Source organism: Spermophilus citellus, assembly GCF_964194105.1.
Source record: "Spermophilus citellus genome assembly, chromosome: 15".
Lineage (NCBI taxonomy): Eukaryota > Metazoa > Chordata > Mammalia > Rodentia > Sciuridae > Spermophilus > Spermophilus citellus.
The window spans coordinates 88,303,676-88,322,310 of NC_138195.1; the positions used below are offsets into that span (position 1 = coordinate 88,303,676).

The window sequence follows — 18,635 nt, forward strand, 5'->3', positions numbered from 1 at the left end:
GTCCTTAAAGCTGCCACTGGTGAGACCCTGGCTGGCACTTCTGTAGGGGACATCCTACCACTAATTAGTGGTTGCTTAATAGCAAGCAAAACAACAACAGTAACTTTATAAAAACTGAGACAAAGCACAAAGTTAAATCCCTGCGTTTCCATTCCAAGCCTCAGTAAAAACTTACAGTGTCAACCCTCCAACAAAACAGAGGAAGTGCCCCTCGAGGTATCTTTTAAATCCTCCCCTCTCAGTGCTACAATTATTTTGTCAGGTCAAATGAACATATGCCGTTTTTGCTTACCCAGAATAGAGACTGTAAAATACCCAATAAACACTGAAAAAATGCATAATCTCATTGACAACCAGGGAGATGCAAATTAAAACAATAATGAGACACTGTTATTCACCAGCTGATTAACAAAAATTAGAAGGCTCCATGACACTCAGTACTTAGTGAGTACGGAGCAAAGAGGGACTCAATTGAGAACAGGAACATCAACTGAGAAAAGGCTTTCTGTAGAAGAATTTGGTGGTACCTATTAAAATTAGCAACGCATGTTATTTTACCTGGTTAATTGCACTTCTAGGAAACTAGCCCACAGAAATCGCACGTGAACAAAACTTGCTTCAAGCACTCTAAGGAACAACCCAAAAGTGTAATCTATCAAGAAAAGAGTCGTTAATAATGTATGGGTCATCCTGCAGAAACTAATGTCTAGTTCCAGTCACTGAAAGAATGAGATAGTCTCATGTTCAGCCCTGATGAGATTCCATTATAGAGCAATTGATAAATGACCCAAAAAAGCAGATTGCATAGAAGTAAGTATATTTGTGATTCCCTTTTATAAAAAAAAACCCAAACGCACACAGCACACCCGTGCAGCGCACACAGGCCTAAGCCACAAGCAGGCCCGTGTGAACACAGCAAGCATCAGGGAGAGGACAGCAAGCTGTGAGCCGCGGGCTTTAATTAAATGGTCAGAGTATGCGTGTTGTTTACTTTTTCCTCATTTTCACTTTTGAAACTTAACCAGAGATCATGCATACCACAAACAGTAAAATAGGAAGGCCCCTCAGCCATCTATGTGGTGCTGGCTCCTGCACGGCAGCCCCTGTGCCTAGGGCTCTCTAGCTGACACACACAAAGGCCAGGAGGAAAGAAACCCTGCGCCAACCGACACACACACGATTCTTTATTTTCATTCCTGCCCATGGCCAGATCTTTGTGGAACTCATCATTATTTTCCATCTGCCAAGTAACAGAATTAGAGAGCACGGGGCTTCAAAACTATGTTCACTGCAGTCTTTTTAAAATAACATTTCAATATTGAAACAAAGCAGATCGGAGCGGAGGGCCTGAACTCTCTCACTCCAATACAGAAAGCGGATTCCACCAACATTCCACACCCTGTCCATGCAGAGACAAAAGGTGGCCCAGACAGGTTTTCTTGGAATGCTTCTGTTACCCAAATCTCCCAAAGGGCCTGTTAAATCCTCAGCTACTTTCGGGTGACAACTGGGAAAGTAGATGTAGATGGGGTAGCCACCCCAAGGTTCAGGCCAAAGGTTAAAGGTCAAAGGCCCAAAATGTCACCTGGATGTTTGGCTTCCACATTGCAAAATAAAAAGTCCACATTTCCAAATGCCCCAGGTGTTCGATAGCCAGTGGAACGGACATCCCGAAGCTGTCCTCTGGGCCAGGTCGAACACTGTCCATGTGACCGTCCACACTCCTGTGACTTCGCTCCACTCAGAGCAGGGCCCACTTCCTCCAGGAAGACAGCCATCCTTTGTGGCCCTGGCCCATGGAAAGCCACCCCAGGAACCACAGTTCCACACAGGCCAGCTGTCATTAAGATGCATAAAAAATCCCACCCTCCTACCCAAGTCTCATTCCCAGCAGGCTCCGGCTCCAAAACACCCCTCGCACATGGGTCTGTACCAGCTGGGCTCCCCGTGTCCAGGACTGTGGCCCTCGGAGCAGCTGGTCATGCAGAAGTGAAGGCAAACACCTGTTAATGCTCAAACTGCACCTCCACAGAGTTTGCTTTTCAGGAGGGGTCCAGACCACAGAGCCCGGCCACCTGATTCCCTGGGACCAGTAGCAGAAACCTTCCCTCCCCTTGGTACACAACTGCCGGGTCTCTCCAGAGGAGGTGGCAAGTGACCTGCAAAACACAAGGCTGCCCTCTTAGATGTCTGCTGCTCTAAAAATTGCATGACCTTCCACAAAAAGCTAAGCAGGGAACTACAATATGATCTAACAATCCCACTCCTGGGTATACACCCAAGGGAACTGAAAGTGAGGACTCAAACAGATTCTTCACCAAATATAGCACTACTCATGACTGCCAAAAGGCAGAAATGACCCAAGTGAAAATGCAGTATATCCACACAGTGGAATACTATTCAGCCATAAAAACAGAAGTTTTGAGTCAAGCTACAAATATGGATGACTTTGAACACAATATGTGAAATAAGCCAGACATAAAAGCACCCCGGGTTTGCTCTCCATGGTACTCCTTGGGCCAAATGGTACTGACTTGCACTGTGATGATTCTGAGTTAGCTGTTAATGATGTTCTTATAAAATGTGGAACCTCCTGTGAAGGACGCAGTTTACCAAGAACACAAGCTAGAGGAGAAGAGCCGGGGTCCCGCGGGGCACAGGACGGAGAACTTCCATCTACAAAAATGACACGGTGACAGCACCCATCCACCCCTTCGAGCTGTGGAAGGTCCCAGTGCCCTAAGGCACAGGAGGCACTTGGCAAAGGCACAACCCAAGGAACAATCAAGGCTGGCTGGGCCGACTTACCCCATGTCCTCCTCACAGAGGGCTCCGTCTGCAGTAAAATGTCCTGGCCCAGAGAAACCTCGGTCAAGTATGAACACACCTAGACAAGCTGAGCATCCTTGATTCCAATGCTCAGGACCAGACATGCTTCAGAGTTAGGGTCCCCCCCTGCCCCAATTTTGGAATATTCACATATTCATGAGGTGTCTTGGGGAGGGGACCCATGTCTAAACAAAAAGCCATTTGTTTCCTATGCCTTAGACACAAAACCTGAAGGTCATCTGATGCAGTATCAGACACAATGTTTGACCTTGACCATCATGAAGCTAGGTGGGGGGCTTCCCACCTACAGTGTCAAGTCAGCTCTAAAAATATTTCAGATTTTAGGGCATTTTGGATCTTGGATTTCCAGATTAGGGATGTTCAACCTCTAAGCACATTAGTCTTGATTTTCTCCCTAAATGCACGTGCAGGGCTAGGGGAATAGCTCTGTGGGACCCTTGCCCAGCGTGTGGGCAAAACTCACGGCAGGTCAAACCTAAGCCTTACATCAAAAAAGTCACTCCAACAACGTCTGAGTAACTAACCTAGAAAACGTAAATCGACTAAGTGAGGCATCAAAAAGCACCAGTTTGGGGGTGATGGTAACGAAACACTGTTTTCAGCTGTCTCTCCTCAGATCTGAACCCCTCTTGGAGATGAACAGTCCGTACTCCATAAATCACTGCTCTCAGCTGAGGGGCTCCGTGGGAACTCTGACCCAGGACACTCGGGCCGTGGGCTTCGGTGGCTGTTCACAGTCATGTCAAGGGAGCATGTCTCTGTGCTCACTCCTGGTCTAAGCTCTTGTGCCCTGAGACGTGATGTCAGATGGGCTTCAGGAACCCCCTAGGCCAAGTGGTTCCATGAATGAGGTTGGGGTTAGGGGTTAAGAGGTTAAAGGCCCTCTAACTACCCCAGGTGTCTTCCTGCTTTCTGTGCTACGTCGCAGTAACTGTTCAGAGACTGTGAAATACCTTGCCATCAAGGTAACAGCACTATTGTTTAAGATGAAAAATGGCTGGTGCCACATTACAGTTCAGCAATTAACTCAAGAGTTCTTGGAGCTGGAGGGGACCAGACGTTCTGTCCACCCTCCTCCCTTCAAGGTGTGGGAGCTGAGGCTGAGCTCCTAACACGCTGGCCTCCAGGACAGATGTGCAGCCCAGGAGAAAGCCCAGAGCCACGGTTGGAGTCAAGCATTACGTTAAAAACTTACACATTAATAACATTCAACCTGCCCCAAGCACCTACTAGGAAAAGTAATCAGCTGACTCTTAATCACCGAGGGACAGCTCGGCGGGAGGTCCCTGATAAACAAGACCCAGCCACAGGACACAGAGTTCTGTGGGTCATTCTCACTAAGAGGAGCCAGCTGTCCATCCATCCGTCCATTTCATGACTCTCTCCGACTTCGTTTTGTTTTTCGTTTTCCCTTCTCCCTTCGCTGGCCACATGCGCACCCCATTCCAGAACAAGCTGCAGCTCGGTACAGGAGGGCCGGGGCGCCCAGAGACGGGGAGAGAGGGCGGGGGGCGGCGGGGCCATCAAAGCTCAGGCTCAGTTGATGGAAAAAGCAGACTGGTTTTCCAAGGAAAAGCAAAAATCACAGAAATAACAAATGTTTGTTCGTGGGCACTTTCGGGTCTTTGTTTTCTGGAAAAAACAAACACGGTGGAAGACTTAACCCTCAGCTTGTTCATTAAAGTGGCTGAAAGGCAGGAGCAGGGGGGGACGTCGGGCCCTCCCCCTCAGCAAGGCCTCTCCTCTGGAGGAAGCCCCAGGGAAGACTGGGCTGCAGAAGGACGGGCTCCCACAGGGCAAAGACCCAGGGGACGAAGAAAATACCAGGGGCGAACTGCACACTCCATCCACCCCAAATTCTGTCCTGCTCAGGCCCTGCCAAAGACCCTGAGCCTGAAGCTGCCCAGAGCCAGGCAGGCAGCTGGACAGGCCAGGGGGGCCGGCTCCAGGTGGGCATCAGCCAGGGACCTCCCTGACTCCATGACCTGGGGACCTGGGGCTGACATCACATATCCCCTGGCAAGGATCACTGCAGGTAACAGACTTCACCGGGGGATGAGCATTCTCCCCTCCCTTCCCAGGTCCTAGAAGGGCCTCTGGAATTCTGAGTTTCCGGAATCCCCAAAATGAAAGTCCGGTGCCACCACTGTTGTGCAAACCAATCATCTGCCTTAGTCAGGCTCACCTCCCAGGCCACCCCATCCCTCCGCCACGACCAGAGAAAAGTCCAGAGGGCAAGAAGCAGGCCCTCGCTGCCTCCAGCCAGGACACCATGTTCCAAAGATGCAGTTATTCCTCTCTCTCGCTTTGTTTTCTCAAAAGCAAAATATACTCTAGATTTTTGTCCCACCTACTCAGATTCCATTTCTCTTTCCCTCCAGAAAGGATCAAACGTGAACCAACAAAGAAGCCGTGGCCACACATGTCCCCACCGGCCAGAGACACTCTGGAGGGTTCCTGGTTTTGCTTTGAGAACACAGGCGCTCTTCACTGAGAAGAAGGTTGTCATAAATAATCAAAACGGAGCTGCACCTGTTAAAAATCAAGCAGCATTTCCTCATTAAGCCCCTAGTCTCCCAGCGCATTCGTAATCACTAATTCAGGTCTGCAAAAAGCTCCTCACCCATGATGATGAGGTGGGTCCCGTTTATTTTGAGACCAGGAATCTCTGGAGGCTCCTGGGCTCTCTTTGTACTTATTTACAAGGCTGTCTTAATTGACAGAATTAGTTAAACACTGGGATTCTGACCACCATTCTGATACTTAAATTATATTTAAATAAATTGTTGGAACTGCACCAATTATGTGAGTCTCAGCGAGCGCTTGGTGGTTAAGACAATCCCAGGGGCCACAATTTAATGGTTTAACTCTTCCTTTCTAAGCAGTACCACCTAATGAAATCTTCGTCTACTTGTTATTAGAGAATTTTTTTAAAGGGCCAATGTCCCAGACTCATGGTAGTTGATCTAAGGACTGAATTCAGAATGTAAGGACAAATCTCGCCACCGCCTCCCGCCTTCACCAAGCAGGAGTCGTGGCAGACGATGACAGTATTTCAACATCCAGGGGCTTCAGAGGCTAACACCACCCACCATCTACCTGCCTTCCACCCGTTTCACCCTAAACTGTTCCCTACCTGCTCACAGAGTCCATTTTCCTCTGGGTTTTGGCTTCTAGGTGTCAATTTTTAAATGTTAAAACAAAAAGGCAAAAACTTTTGCACAATCAAATAATCCTTTAAAGATGAAAACTGTGGATGGCGTTTCAGAAAAGGGCTCCCAGGCACTTTTAGGTGGGGGCTCACGTAACCACATCAGTGATGGAACAGGGGCTCGCATGTCATCAAGTGATGTTGAACAGGAAGGACTGTCCTACACGTCCCTCCACAGCCACCAAGAACTCCTCCCCCACCTGACTTAGGATGGCTCCAAACGGCTGCATCCCCTATGACACCCAGGCACACATTTCTCACAGGGAGCCCAGTGGTCCCCACCACTCCAGGCAGTGGAGTGCTGGGATGCCACTTCCACGATGAGGTGACCAAAAGCCACGACTTCTGTGTTCCTCCACTCTGGCTCCTTGTCTGTCACCCTGAAGACAGCACAGCAGCTGCCCTACAAAGAGGCCCAGGTGGCAAGGAGCTCTGGGCAGCCACCTGCCAACTTCTTGCCAGGACGTGCATCTGACAACAGCCACACGGCAGGCCCTTCCCCAGGTGAGCCTTCAGGTAAGACCAAACCCTACGTGGGACCCGGCGTTCCGTGCTGGGAGGCACCAAGAGACAGAAGAACCCACCAGGCTGCACCTAGATTCCTGACCCTGGCAACTGAGATAGCACTATTTAAAGTCCCTGTGTCCCGGGGTAATTTGTTACACAGCAACAGGTGACTAATGTGCCCACTCACATTCCAAAGGCACAAAGAATTTCATAATAAGGGTTCCCCAAGTCCTGCGTCTCGAAGTTCTGTTTCCATACCAAATAGAGATTCCAAATGTCTCTTATGAGACACCCTTCCTTCCAACGCAGCCCAAAACTCCTGCTGGATCTCCTTCATTCTTATCCTCCCAAGAGCGGCCACCACGGCTCCTTGCCTGTCCACTGGACACAGCATGCTCTAGGTCGTGGTCCTCATCAGCATGGCCCCACCGCCAGCTCTCCCGTCTGCCTCCCTGCTGGACCAGGGGCTCTCTGAGCTGCAGCCACATCCTGGCCCCTGTAGCTTCCCCAGAGCCTAGAACAGTGTTTCGCCCAGAGATGCTCAACCAACCTCGGCTGGACAGATGAACCAGGACCCGGAGGAGCCTTTGCAGGCATCTGCAGGGCAAGGTCAGCCTCTCCCCCGCTCCCTCCCATGAGCAATGATGTCAAATGTCAGGGCATCCTAGGATCCTCCAGAGGACAGAGGACAGAGGCCCGCCTGTCATCTTCCAGAGCCGTTAGTGAACCATTTCGCGTGCCCCGGCCTCTAGCCCGTTCCTATTAATGCAATCCTGCTCTCACAGGGCAACTCTACTTGAGACTTCTCAAATTCTGCGCCAGTTTAAGTTTTACAGACCATAAAGCATATAGAAAACAGACTCTCAACTTTCGACCCTTTAGTTATTAAATTCTCCTCATATAAAAGAACAATGCAAATGGGGATTGTGCTTTAAAATAACAGGCAAGTCCCGGGCAGTTTTTTTTAGATATCAAACACTGACACGATCCATTATGATAATCGCTGTTTGGTTTTCTGGGTTTGTTTTTGTTTTTTTAATGTTCCTTCTAGTTCTTGCTAACTTTGGAGGGGTTTAAAAAATACACACCTAAGAAAGCTCAATCCTACCTTGTAGCCTCCAATGCGGTGTTCCTGCTTAAACTCCTTCCCATTCTTCAGCCACCTCATGGTGGGTGTTGGGCTCCCCCCAGCTGGACAGCGGAACTTGACCGTGTTGGCTGCGGGGACTGCGTGCAGTCTCTTCTCCATCTTCTCCGTGTTGGTCCAGTAGGGTGCCCCTGATTGGAAAGACAGAGTTACAATGCATATAGAAGGACAGCTTCATCTCCACCAGCCAACTCCAAACAGGTAAGAGCAATTTGTCTTAGACGACAAGGATCTGATTTTTTTTTAAATCTTTGAATAATATTTACATTAGGAAAATATTTTCAGCACTCGAATCCAGCTGGCCTAGCAGAAGGTCCCGGGAGGGACTGCCTATTGGTTTATGTCTATTAACGAGGGGGGAAAAAGCATTCGAGGCACCTACTCTCTCTCATGCTTGGTGCCAGAAAATAATTTCACATCAAGTCATATTTTTAAATGCTACTTTACAGTCACAGTAACAACGCACGCAGTAACAACAGCACAGCCCTCCAAAAATATATCATTTTGGATCCTCACACCTTTTAAACGGCTACAGACACACAATGGTAAAAGCCAGCTGTCCTCGAAAGCCCCAGAAACTTATCCTACAGAGCTGAACTTTAAAGGGTGATTGATACTATAAATTCTCATCCTATGGTGAGGAACTAATCCAAACAGGCATCATTAACGGCCCAGCTTTATCTGACAAAATACCTTATCACAAAATATATATTAATGAAAAGTTGTTTTTTTTTTTTTTCTCTCCAATGGTGGTTCTGAACACCAGAATCCTACCAGCACACCTAAGCAGATAACGTGACAGGAGGCCACCAATAAATGTTATGGAAAGCTGTACCTTCTGAGTGGCCCTCACAGCCATAAATACGAGGAATTTTTTTTAAACCCAAGAAAGGAGGTAAGTTTTCCAATTGCCATACATTTGATAAAAAGCCACGGCATCAATCCAGGATAAGCTATAAATTTTCTAAGCTAGCTAATAATGGCGAGGGATCATGGTTGACAGAAGGCTTCTCGTTTGTCAAGCAGCGTGTCTCTAAGAGTTTACATGCGTGATGCATTAACCCTCAGCAATCCGAGGGAACGGCTCTACAATATTCCCCGTGCACAGGTGGGCAAACCGAGGCACTGAGCTGTTAAGTCATCAGAAAAGGTGTGGGCCAGAATTTGAACCCAAGCAGTCTAATGCCGGAGCCCACAGCTTTTAGCCGTGTTCTTTACTGATTCCCCAGGGGTTAGAATCCATGTCTTCAACCACTGTGATATTTAAGACTGGCATCCAGGGCAGCTGGCCTGGCCTAAAGGCACACTCCTTCCTTTATTACCTTCCAGAACCTCCACTGAAATGTTGGACAGCAATTGAACTTTTCACACACGTTTCTTAGTAAGCTAGTAACCTAAATCCATGCCCTTAAAGGGTCCATCAACAGGGCCTAGAATGTTCTCGAAGGACGATTCATAACTGTGCTGTTTTCTGATGAGGGTTCACTTGAGCAACAGCACCCACATTCCACAAGCCAGAGACAAAATGGCCCAGGGGAGGGCCCGGATTCCTGCCCGTACCTGGCAGTCTGCACTGCTCTACAGTGGCACGGCATGCCTCCACAGTAGCAATCACATAACTGAGCACCCAGACTCCCATGTCACAACTCGGAGCTGGAAAGGCTGCATCCACATACCTACGACTCTTTGCCTCGCTTGCTCTTGAGAGGACTCTGGAAGGTGGGGCCCAGACTCCTCACCAAGGCCACGCTATGCCTTCTTATCCTCTGGCACACTGAAGTGCCGAGGTCAGTGGGATCTAGGTGGCGAGATAGTACAGAGAGGGCAGAACCGTCCAGTGGGTCATCTTGCAGAACAGAGGCAGTGGGGAGGTCAGATGAGGGAGGGAAGAGATGGGCGCGTTCTTTCCCTGGACCCCAGCTGCATTTGGAATGAGCAGGCATCGCTGGCAGCCAGTGGGCTGGGTGTCCGGTGCCCGTGAGCACACCTATTCTTGTGAGAGTTCACGGGGCTCCTGGATCCCCATTTATTACAAGACCCCAGGGCCAGGCATACACTGAAACAATTTCAATAATCTTTCATTTTCAAAGCTTCTACTTAGAAAAATCCATCCACAGCCACTGAAAAGAAACCTTTGAGAGCACAAAACAAATAAAGAGCTTTGTTGCTGCACAAAGACTTTTACAAATCTGACCTAAATGAAAAGCACACCTCATGCTGTCAGGTGTCTGTACTCACGTCATTTGTTTAAGTAAACACAATGGCCTATTCACGCGAATTAGCTAAATATTAATGTAGTAACTCTTTCAGAGAGCATCAATTACTGCTGAGCTTATCCCTTGGAATGTCTTTTTTTCTTCTCTACATAAAAGAAATCAGCAGATATGTGCTTACATACCATTAGGCATGATTTTTATGTTCCCTAAAAGGTCAAAAAGTGGGATTTGGCTTAAGGATGGTGGAATGTTGATCTTTTCCACTCTTGCTGAGCTAAGCCACCAGAGAGGCTGTACCCAGCACAGGATGGCCCCTGACCACGCGGCCATGCAGACTGACCTGCCCCTCCACCTCCCACCCTCCGCCAGGGCCTTTGTCTTGGTGCCTAAGGAATGACTGCAGGTTAGGGGGAAAGAATTTTGCTGGAATTTCTGGCAGGTAGCCACTTCTCTGGGGTGAAATTTCAATCATCAAAACTATACCTATAAAATCTGCTCGTGCAAAACAGACGCCCAGCCATGCGTCAGGGTGTGGGCACCTGCTTCTCTGCATCTGAGGCCCATGGTGGGTGGGGCACCATGAAATCCAATCACTGTAAGCAGGAACAGATCACCTTCATGGCTACGGCTCCATACTGAGATTTCACAACGCTCCCTCAAGAACTGCAAGTCGTGACTCCACAGAAAGGCCCACGAGCCATGTTGTGCAAGGTGGCCTGGGTGTCCCGAGTGGCTGCCTCAAGCCCCTGCTGTTTACCTGACCAGCCTCGCTCCGGGGCCTGCTGACATCACACAGGAACAAGAGGCCCTGGAGGGAGGCTGAGTTCCTGAATTTCTTAAAATGAGCCTGATGCTGGGAGGAAGGAACTGCTTTACGGGGCTGGGCTATAGGTCAGGGGTAGAGCATCCGCCCAGCGCACGGGGACCACGGATTCAGCCCCAGCACCAAAAAAATAATAATAATTACAGCGGCTCTTGCTGAGATAAACTAGCTTAAAGAACACGGGTGATCTAGAAAATAGCAACACTGTAAGGACAGCCATACAGCATTCCCTTTAGCCTTGGTCCCCGTAGCCTCTTCTCTCCTCAGGATTTCCTGCCGTTTCTGCAGTCTAAGCCAATGCCAAAGAACCATGAGGCAGCTGTAGGGATGCAGCCGGGCACCGGGGACAGGCCAAAACCCAAAAGGCTGGACTCGAACAGCTTCACCAGCTTCATCTGGAGAAGGAACTGGCACAACCAGTTAAAAGAGTCAAAGGCAGAGACATCCTTGTACACAGCGGGCGACCGACTGTCAACAATCTGCTTAAAGGGCACCTTGGCTGAGTTGAAGTACGTGAGTATCTAGCGTCCACACCTCACCGGGCAGAACCCTGGGGGTGGACAAAGATGGGTTTCAAGTCATGAACTGGGGGGGAGCTGCACACGACCTGAACTCCACCAGTCACCTGTAAGGAAACCACTTGGCCTCGCCCATGGGCATGGCCCCTTCGGCACTGACCCCCCTCGTACCTTCTGATGTCACATGTGGAAAAGAGCAATGCTCTTAGTCACTGAATCCTAATGATGAGCAAATTAAAAGAACAATAAAGCCCCAGCCACAAGGAACAAATAAAATCCCATCTTCAAGGGATAGCAGGCCACTCGTTACCGTTGGCCACACTGAGGCAAGTGTCGTCTGTGAGTGACGACACTTTCCCACAGCAGAAGTGTCTTAGGATTGGGTGGTTGAAGAGGGACTCATAACCCCACAGAAACGCCCCTTCAACACAGCCCTGCCGTCTGTCCCCACCCCGTGGTGAAGTGCATCTCGTGGTGTGTGCTGAGTAACGAAGGCGGAGGCTTGAATGCACCCTCCACCTGCAGAGTGGGCTCTCCAGAGCTGAGGGACGGGTGAACCGTGGCCTGACAAGCAGACAAAGACTGTTCCAAGGTGGAGCTCTAGAATGAGGAGTTGCTCTGATGGGGCCCCTGCCAGATCTAACATTCTCCCCAAGCGTGCTAGGCAGATACTGATTCTGTCAATACATGGGAGGATTAGAGGGGTTTTTTATTGACCCTGCAATTTAAACTTAATGAGAAACCATGGGCTCCGGAGTCCATCCCCGCAAAAAACCTTTACATATCCCCAATACCGACACCTCAGGTTCATGGTCTGCTCTCTCCCCAGAACCAAAAAGAGAGCACAGCCCAAGGTTTTAAAGGAAAAACATGGAATCATATTACAGAGCTGTACCAAAAGAGGCCTCGGCGACCATCTGGCCTGATGGCTGATGTGATCAGTGTCACCCAGAAAGGTTAAGTGATATGATCAAGGTCACACAGCCAGAGGCCCCACTGAGGCGAGCCCCCAGTCTCCGGCTCCCTGAGCAGTGCTCTCTCAACCACTCCCGACTGCCCTGTGAACTCTCCCATAGTAATTAAGTCAAAAGTTCAAGATTTATGTGGGCCATGGACGCTGATGACTGCCAACTGTATTTTTATTGATGCAAAAATAAAAACACACACACATACACGCAGCCGGTTCCAGCTCCTAGATTAAGTCACAAACTCCCTAAAGCCCCAGTAAGGCCTCTGCCCTAAGTCTATAATTAGGGCTTTTAAAAATATCACTAATCAGGACATTTGAATGCTCTAACCCCTGAGAGAGGGAAACGTCACCAGCCTTGAACCCGCCTGGGGTTCATGAGTTTTCAGTCTGATGTGAACTTAGAGAAAGCCAATCTAACAGACGGTGGGGGTGTGAGCCAAGGGGAAGGTCTGTGGCTTCATTTGAGAAATCTCAACCAGCTCAAGGCCGATCAGAAACACATTTAAAAAAAAAAAAAAAAAAAAAAAAACAGACAAGTTACCCAAGTGAAATGAGTGGAATCCACCAGGTGGCCAGTCACCTGTAGAAAAACCCTCCAGCCTCTGCCTGTGTGTCTTGACTAGGGAGGTAGAGAAGCAAGTGGCCATCACTGTTAGCCTGAGATGAAATGCCCACGCCAACTTACTGACGAGCTTTCCATTACCAAGAATTTCCTAAAACAGCAGGGCATGGTGGCGCATGCCTGTAATCCCAGCGGCTTGGGAGGCTGAGGCAGGAGGATCACAAGTTCAAAGCCAGCCTCAGCAATGGTGAGATACTAAGCAACTCAGTGTGACCCTGTCTCTAAATAAAATACAAAATAGGGCTGGGGGTATGGCTCAGTGGTCGAGTGCCCCTGAGTTCAATCCCTAGTACACTGCACCCCCCCAAAAGAAAAAAAATTTTCAAAAACACAGGAGGCCTGGGGTCTCTGTTTCTTGGTTCCTCTCAACTCCTAGAAGTGTCAACAACTAAGAAAGCTCCATTCACCAACCTAGACATCATCCACCAAGTAAAATTCCCAATGAGAAAATGGCTCAGAACCGTTACCTGTGGGCAGGTTCATCAATGAAAAGAGTTTGGAGCCTCAGGCCAAATACTTTTGTTTTCCCCAGTGACTTAAAAAAAAAAAAAAAAAATGCCTTCCCTCTGACAAGGAGTATGGGGCATCTGCTGATCTCAACAGGAATGAAACCAAAATAGAAAATTACCTTGCCTCTCTCCATCTCCGCTCAATAGAAAGAACCCCTCCAGAGGGAAGAGTCTCAATGCAGCCATCTCGCATCTTGCCATCATGTCCCTCTGGCTAAACAATGGGCCTCAACTATTGTCAATCATGACCTTCCCAGGAACTGAGACTCAGGCTCTGAGAAACATTAATCACTTAACCTTAAGCTGGAGGTAATAAAACCCCCTTGAGCACACCAGCATACACATTTACTTATCTGCTGCCAGGTAACCCATTAAGACCCCTAATACCTAGGGAAGGCAACGACTGGTTAAGTTATACTTTCCTATGCTAAGGCATAAATTCTGAACCTTTCAAAACCCTCAACCTGGATGCCTTTCAAAAACTAGCATTTGAAACTAACTTTCTGTCCAGAGAGAACGTGTTTCACTGACGGGCATGTATAGCTGCATTATTTCCTGGCAGCCGGCGTGTGATGACATCACAGGATTGCTCTGCTCGGGAAACATCTAGCGCTGGCAAGGTGTGAGGTCATCAGCTAGTCAGCTGCTAAAATGTGACCAAAGAATGCCCTTTGTATCTGTGAAGGGAGAACTTGACTTAAAGAGAGGTGAGGGTCAGACCCACTAAGTCAGCCCCTGCCAGGTTTTCCAAATCATGTACAATGGTATGCTAATAGAGGCTGTATTATTTAAAAGGGTCTTATGGCCAATACATTTGGAAAAGCCTGGGAAAAAACAAAACTGACAGATGCTTTACTGTAGAACCCCTTGAGGCATGGATTATACTGTTGGACACTGTACATCTCCAAGAAAGGGTTACGGCATGCCACATTTCTAAAATTTCAAAACACAACTCACCTGGCAGAGAATCATTTGGAACCAGGGTTCCAAGGTATGGTCTTTGAGAAACACTGGCTTATTTTCTTCATGTATGGAACAGAACCTACACTTCACTCTGTTTTTAACAGATCCATAAAAGATGTATGTAAGGCCTGTAATTCCACAAAATATTCACTCAACCTCCAGGGAGGTTCTGCCCCTGAGAAGCCAGCAGTCTCCTGGGAAAGGCAGGCTCAAGGTGTCAGGTCTTATCATACAAGATGCAATAAGGGGCTGGGGTTGGGGCTCAGCAGTAGAGCACCCACCTAGCACGGGCAAGGCCCTGGGTTCGATCCTCAGCACCACATAAAAATTAATTAATTAATTAAAGGTATTGCATCCAGCTACAACTAAAAAGAAAAAAAAAAAAAAGATGCAATAAAACAGAAAACAAGCCACTTGTTCTGCCTGTGTAAACACAAAGTCCCCCTCAGAGGAGCCCACTTTGGGACTGGATCAGAGCTGGGTTGAAAGTTAGGAGCAACCTGGATACTGCAGAACATTCCTATAAAAATCAAGCAACACCTTGGTCTTAATGGATACCAGTTTCATGTACAAAATTCAGCAATCCTGCCTTAAGTTTTCTTTTTCTTTTTTTTTTTTTTTTTTTTTTTTTTTTTTTCCTTTTTCCAGTGCCGGGACGGAGCCCAGGCCCTCACCTTGGTTCTTGTTGGTTGGGCCATCATAGCTGGGCTGGCTATCCCCGCCTGTACCTACCAGGCCTCTCCCAGGAGGCTACCTTTCCTTCTCACAGCTGAGCACCGACACTGGATGAGCACGAATGCACCCATCAACGTAGGCATCAAAACAGAATAACCTGCCCCACATTTCTCAAGCTTGAAGACAGAGAACTAAACATGCAATGTCTTAATCCAGAAAGAGACAAAAATCTCCCCAGCAAAGCCCCAAAATGTCACTGTCAGCAGAAGTTCACTTGTGAACTTCACTAGAGGAACATTCAAGCCACCCCACATGGCATTTCCCAGGCAATCAGAGAGCACCAGGGAATCAATCTGGACACCCGGGTGTTTCCAGGTGGCTGGAAATGCTGAGAATTCTGCGCTTCTGCAATTTTCCCTATTAATCAGGTCAGGCATTTGACACTTGAGGTGGCAAAAAACTGTTTTAATGGCAACATCCCTTTCCCGCCTTGCCAATGACCCCAGCCACGGCATTCCTCTGTCCACACAGGCCACAGCTGCTTAATCTCGGCCGCCCCAGGCTGCACCTGTGAATCAGACCAGCCTAATCACACTAACAGATGGCAGAGGCCACGCAGCCAGCTAAGAGCTGCTATCACTTTAAATAGCGTCTAATGTTTCACAGGCACAAACAGAGGCCCTCCCGGGGGTAGCACCTCCAGGGACAGCTAAAACTCGCCCTTCACCACCACAGAGCGCCCATCTCAGGGCCAGAGTGGTGTCATTCGAGAGCCAATTACAAAAACCCCCGGGTGCAAGATGAAAAAAGCAAGGCACATGCTCCCTCGCTGGCACCCACCAGACACCCCCTGGGCAGCTGGCTTGTGGTCAGGGTGGAAACCCAGAGGTCTGCTGAGCCCTCAGAGGGAGGATCCATGCCCAGCCTGCTCTACCTGCTGTCGCACTCACTGCTTCACGTGGACTGTGGCGGCGAGCTATCTGGCAGGGCACCTGACCAGCAGGACCACACAGTTGGCAGGCAAGCCAGCCAAACCAAGCTGGGGGAATCTGACGTCCCGATCGGCAGCAAAGGCACCCACATGCAGTATCACTGCCGAGCTGCAGACAACTGCACAAACGTGCTCACTCCACCCCCAGTGTGAGCCCGGGATGCCCACGGGCATCAGGCCTATGACCCACTCCAGCGTTGCCTTCTGCCCTGAGTCAGGTTTTGCAGATCAATAAAAGAAGAAGTGCTCTCCACTGACTTCGACCCACGGCACCAGCCAGGGCCACTCACAGCCCCTGACTCTTGGCCTCCAGCTCCACACCAGAGCCAAGCAACTAAAGAGGCCAGTGGTATGCTGGGCTGTGTCAGTGTTTTTTTATTAAACAATACTCCCGTAGAAGGCCAGTACGAATCACAGCATATGACATTTTTACTCGCCTCATTACCCAGTTTCACAACAAAATGGCTCATGGCAAACTCTTGTCCAAGGCAGATCTGCACGTACAAATCCTAAGCCAGTGGATCTCACAGTTCCATGTGCATCAGAATCACACCCAGTTTCTACTTCAGTGAGTCTGAGAAGGTGCCTGAGAACCTGCATTTCCAACAAGCCCCTCCACCCCCAGTGATTCTGATGCTGTTGGCCCAGGACGACACTTTGAGAACCACTGCCCTAAGCTTCCTCTTGCCTAAAAGTAAGAACTCTCATCAACTAAAACATTTCCCTTTTTGCCTAAGCAACTGGGGGACTCAGGGACAAATCCAAACCCTCACTTAAGTACCACATTTTTCCCAGGTGCCTAAGATCTATTGTTTCTTCTTCCTTTAAAAAGCCCTGGACTAAATGAGAGTCTTTTCAACAAATGGGACAGGCCCACCTGAACATCCATCCACAGGCAAAATATCAGACTGAGACCTTACAAAACTTAATTTAAAATTGATCGTGACTTATATACAAAGAACTCAAAAAATTAAACAATAAGATAACAAACAACCCAATCAACAAATGGGCCAAGGACCTGAACAGACACTTCACAGAGGAGGACATACAATCAATCAACAAGTACATGAAAAAATGCTCACCATCTCTAGCAGTCAAGGAAATGCAAATCAAAACCACCCTAAGATACCATTTCACTCCAGTAAGATTGGCAGCCACTATGAAGTCAAACAACAATAAGTGTTGGCAAGGAGGTGGGGAAAAGGGTACACTTGTACACTGCTGGTGGGACTGCAAATTGGTGAGGCCAATTTGGAAAGCAGTATGGAGATTCCTGGGAAAGCTGGGAATGGAACCACCATTTGACCCAGCTATCGCCCTTCTCGGACTATTCCCTGAGGATCTTAAAAGAGCGTACTATAGGGATACTGCCACATCAATGATCATAGCGGCACAGTTCACAATAGCTAGACTGTGGAACCAACCTAGATGCCCTTCAATAGATGAATGGATAAAAAAAATGTGGCATCTATACACAATGGAGTATTACACAGCACTAAAAAATGACAAAATCATAGAATTTGCAGGGAAATGGATGGCATTAGAACAGATTATGCTAAGCGAAGCTAGCCAATCCTTAAAAAACAAATGCCAAATGTCTTCTTTGATATAAAGAGAGCAACTAAGAACAGAACAGGGAGGAAGAGCATGAGGAAAAGATTAACACTAAACAGAGACGAGTGGGGGGAGAGAAAGGGAGAGAGAAGGGAAAGCTAATGGAAATGGTAGGAGACCCTCAATGTTACACAAAATTACATATAAGAGGTTGTGAGGGGAAAGGTGGGGGGAAACAAGGGAGAGAATTGAACAACAGCAGATGAGGTAGAGAGGGAAGATGGGAGGGGAGGGGAGGGGGGATAGTAGGGGGTAGGAAAGGTAGCAGAATACAACAGTCACTAATATGCCATTATGTAAAAATGTGAGTGAGTAACCGATGTGATACTGCAATTTGTATTTGGGGTAAAAATGGGAGTTCATAACCCAATTGAGTCAAATGTATGAAAGATGGTATATCATGAGCTCTGTAATGTTTTGAACAACCAATAAAATAAATAAATAAATAAATAAAAATAGGTAAATAAAATAGATCATGACTGTGATCTAAATGTAAAATGGGAAACTACAAAACTCCTAGGAGATAACACAGAGCTGACCTTGCTGGTGGCTTTCTAGATAGCAACACCCAGAGCACAACAATCCACAGAGAGCGGATAAGCTGTGCTTCATGCAAATTGAAGATTTTTGTGCTGTGAGAGCTGCTCAAAGGAATGAAAAGACAAGCCACAGACTGGGAGAAAATATTTGCAAAGACACACAGGACTGCTATCCAAAATATACAAAGAACTCTCAAAACTCAACAATAAGAAAACAAACAACCCAATTAAAAAACGAGCCAAAGGTCTTAGCAGGCACCTCACCAAAGAAGACGCAGGGACGGCAATCAAGCACCTACAAAAGGTGCTTCACATGGCTCATCCTGAGGGAATGCAAGCAAGAACAACAGAGACCACAACCACCTCCTCGAAAGGCCAAGAGCTGGCGAGGATCTGGAAAGCAAGATGGCGCAGCCCCTCTGGAAGGTGTGCGGTGGCTTCCCACAAACCTGGGCGCCCTCTTTCTGCATCATCTAACAA

General features: G+C 48.1%; 1 protein-coding gene across 1 annotated transcript in view; it reads right to left on the reverse strand.

The window, feature by feature from the left end:
- FGFR2 (fibroblast growth factor receptor 2) overlaps positions 1 to 18,635 on the reverse strand; it is a 100,718-nt gene that overhangs the window by 54,239 nt on the left and 27,844 nt on the right. The window contains exon 5 of the mRNA XM_081267966.1: positions 7,677 to 7,846. Within this exon, the coding sequence (XP_081124092.1) occupies positions 7,677 to 7,846 (170 nt within the window). The remainder of the gene's footprint in view (positions 1 to 7,676; positions 7,847 to 18,635) is intronic.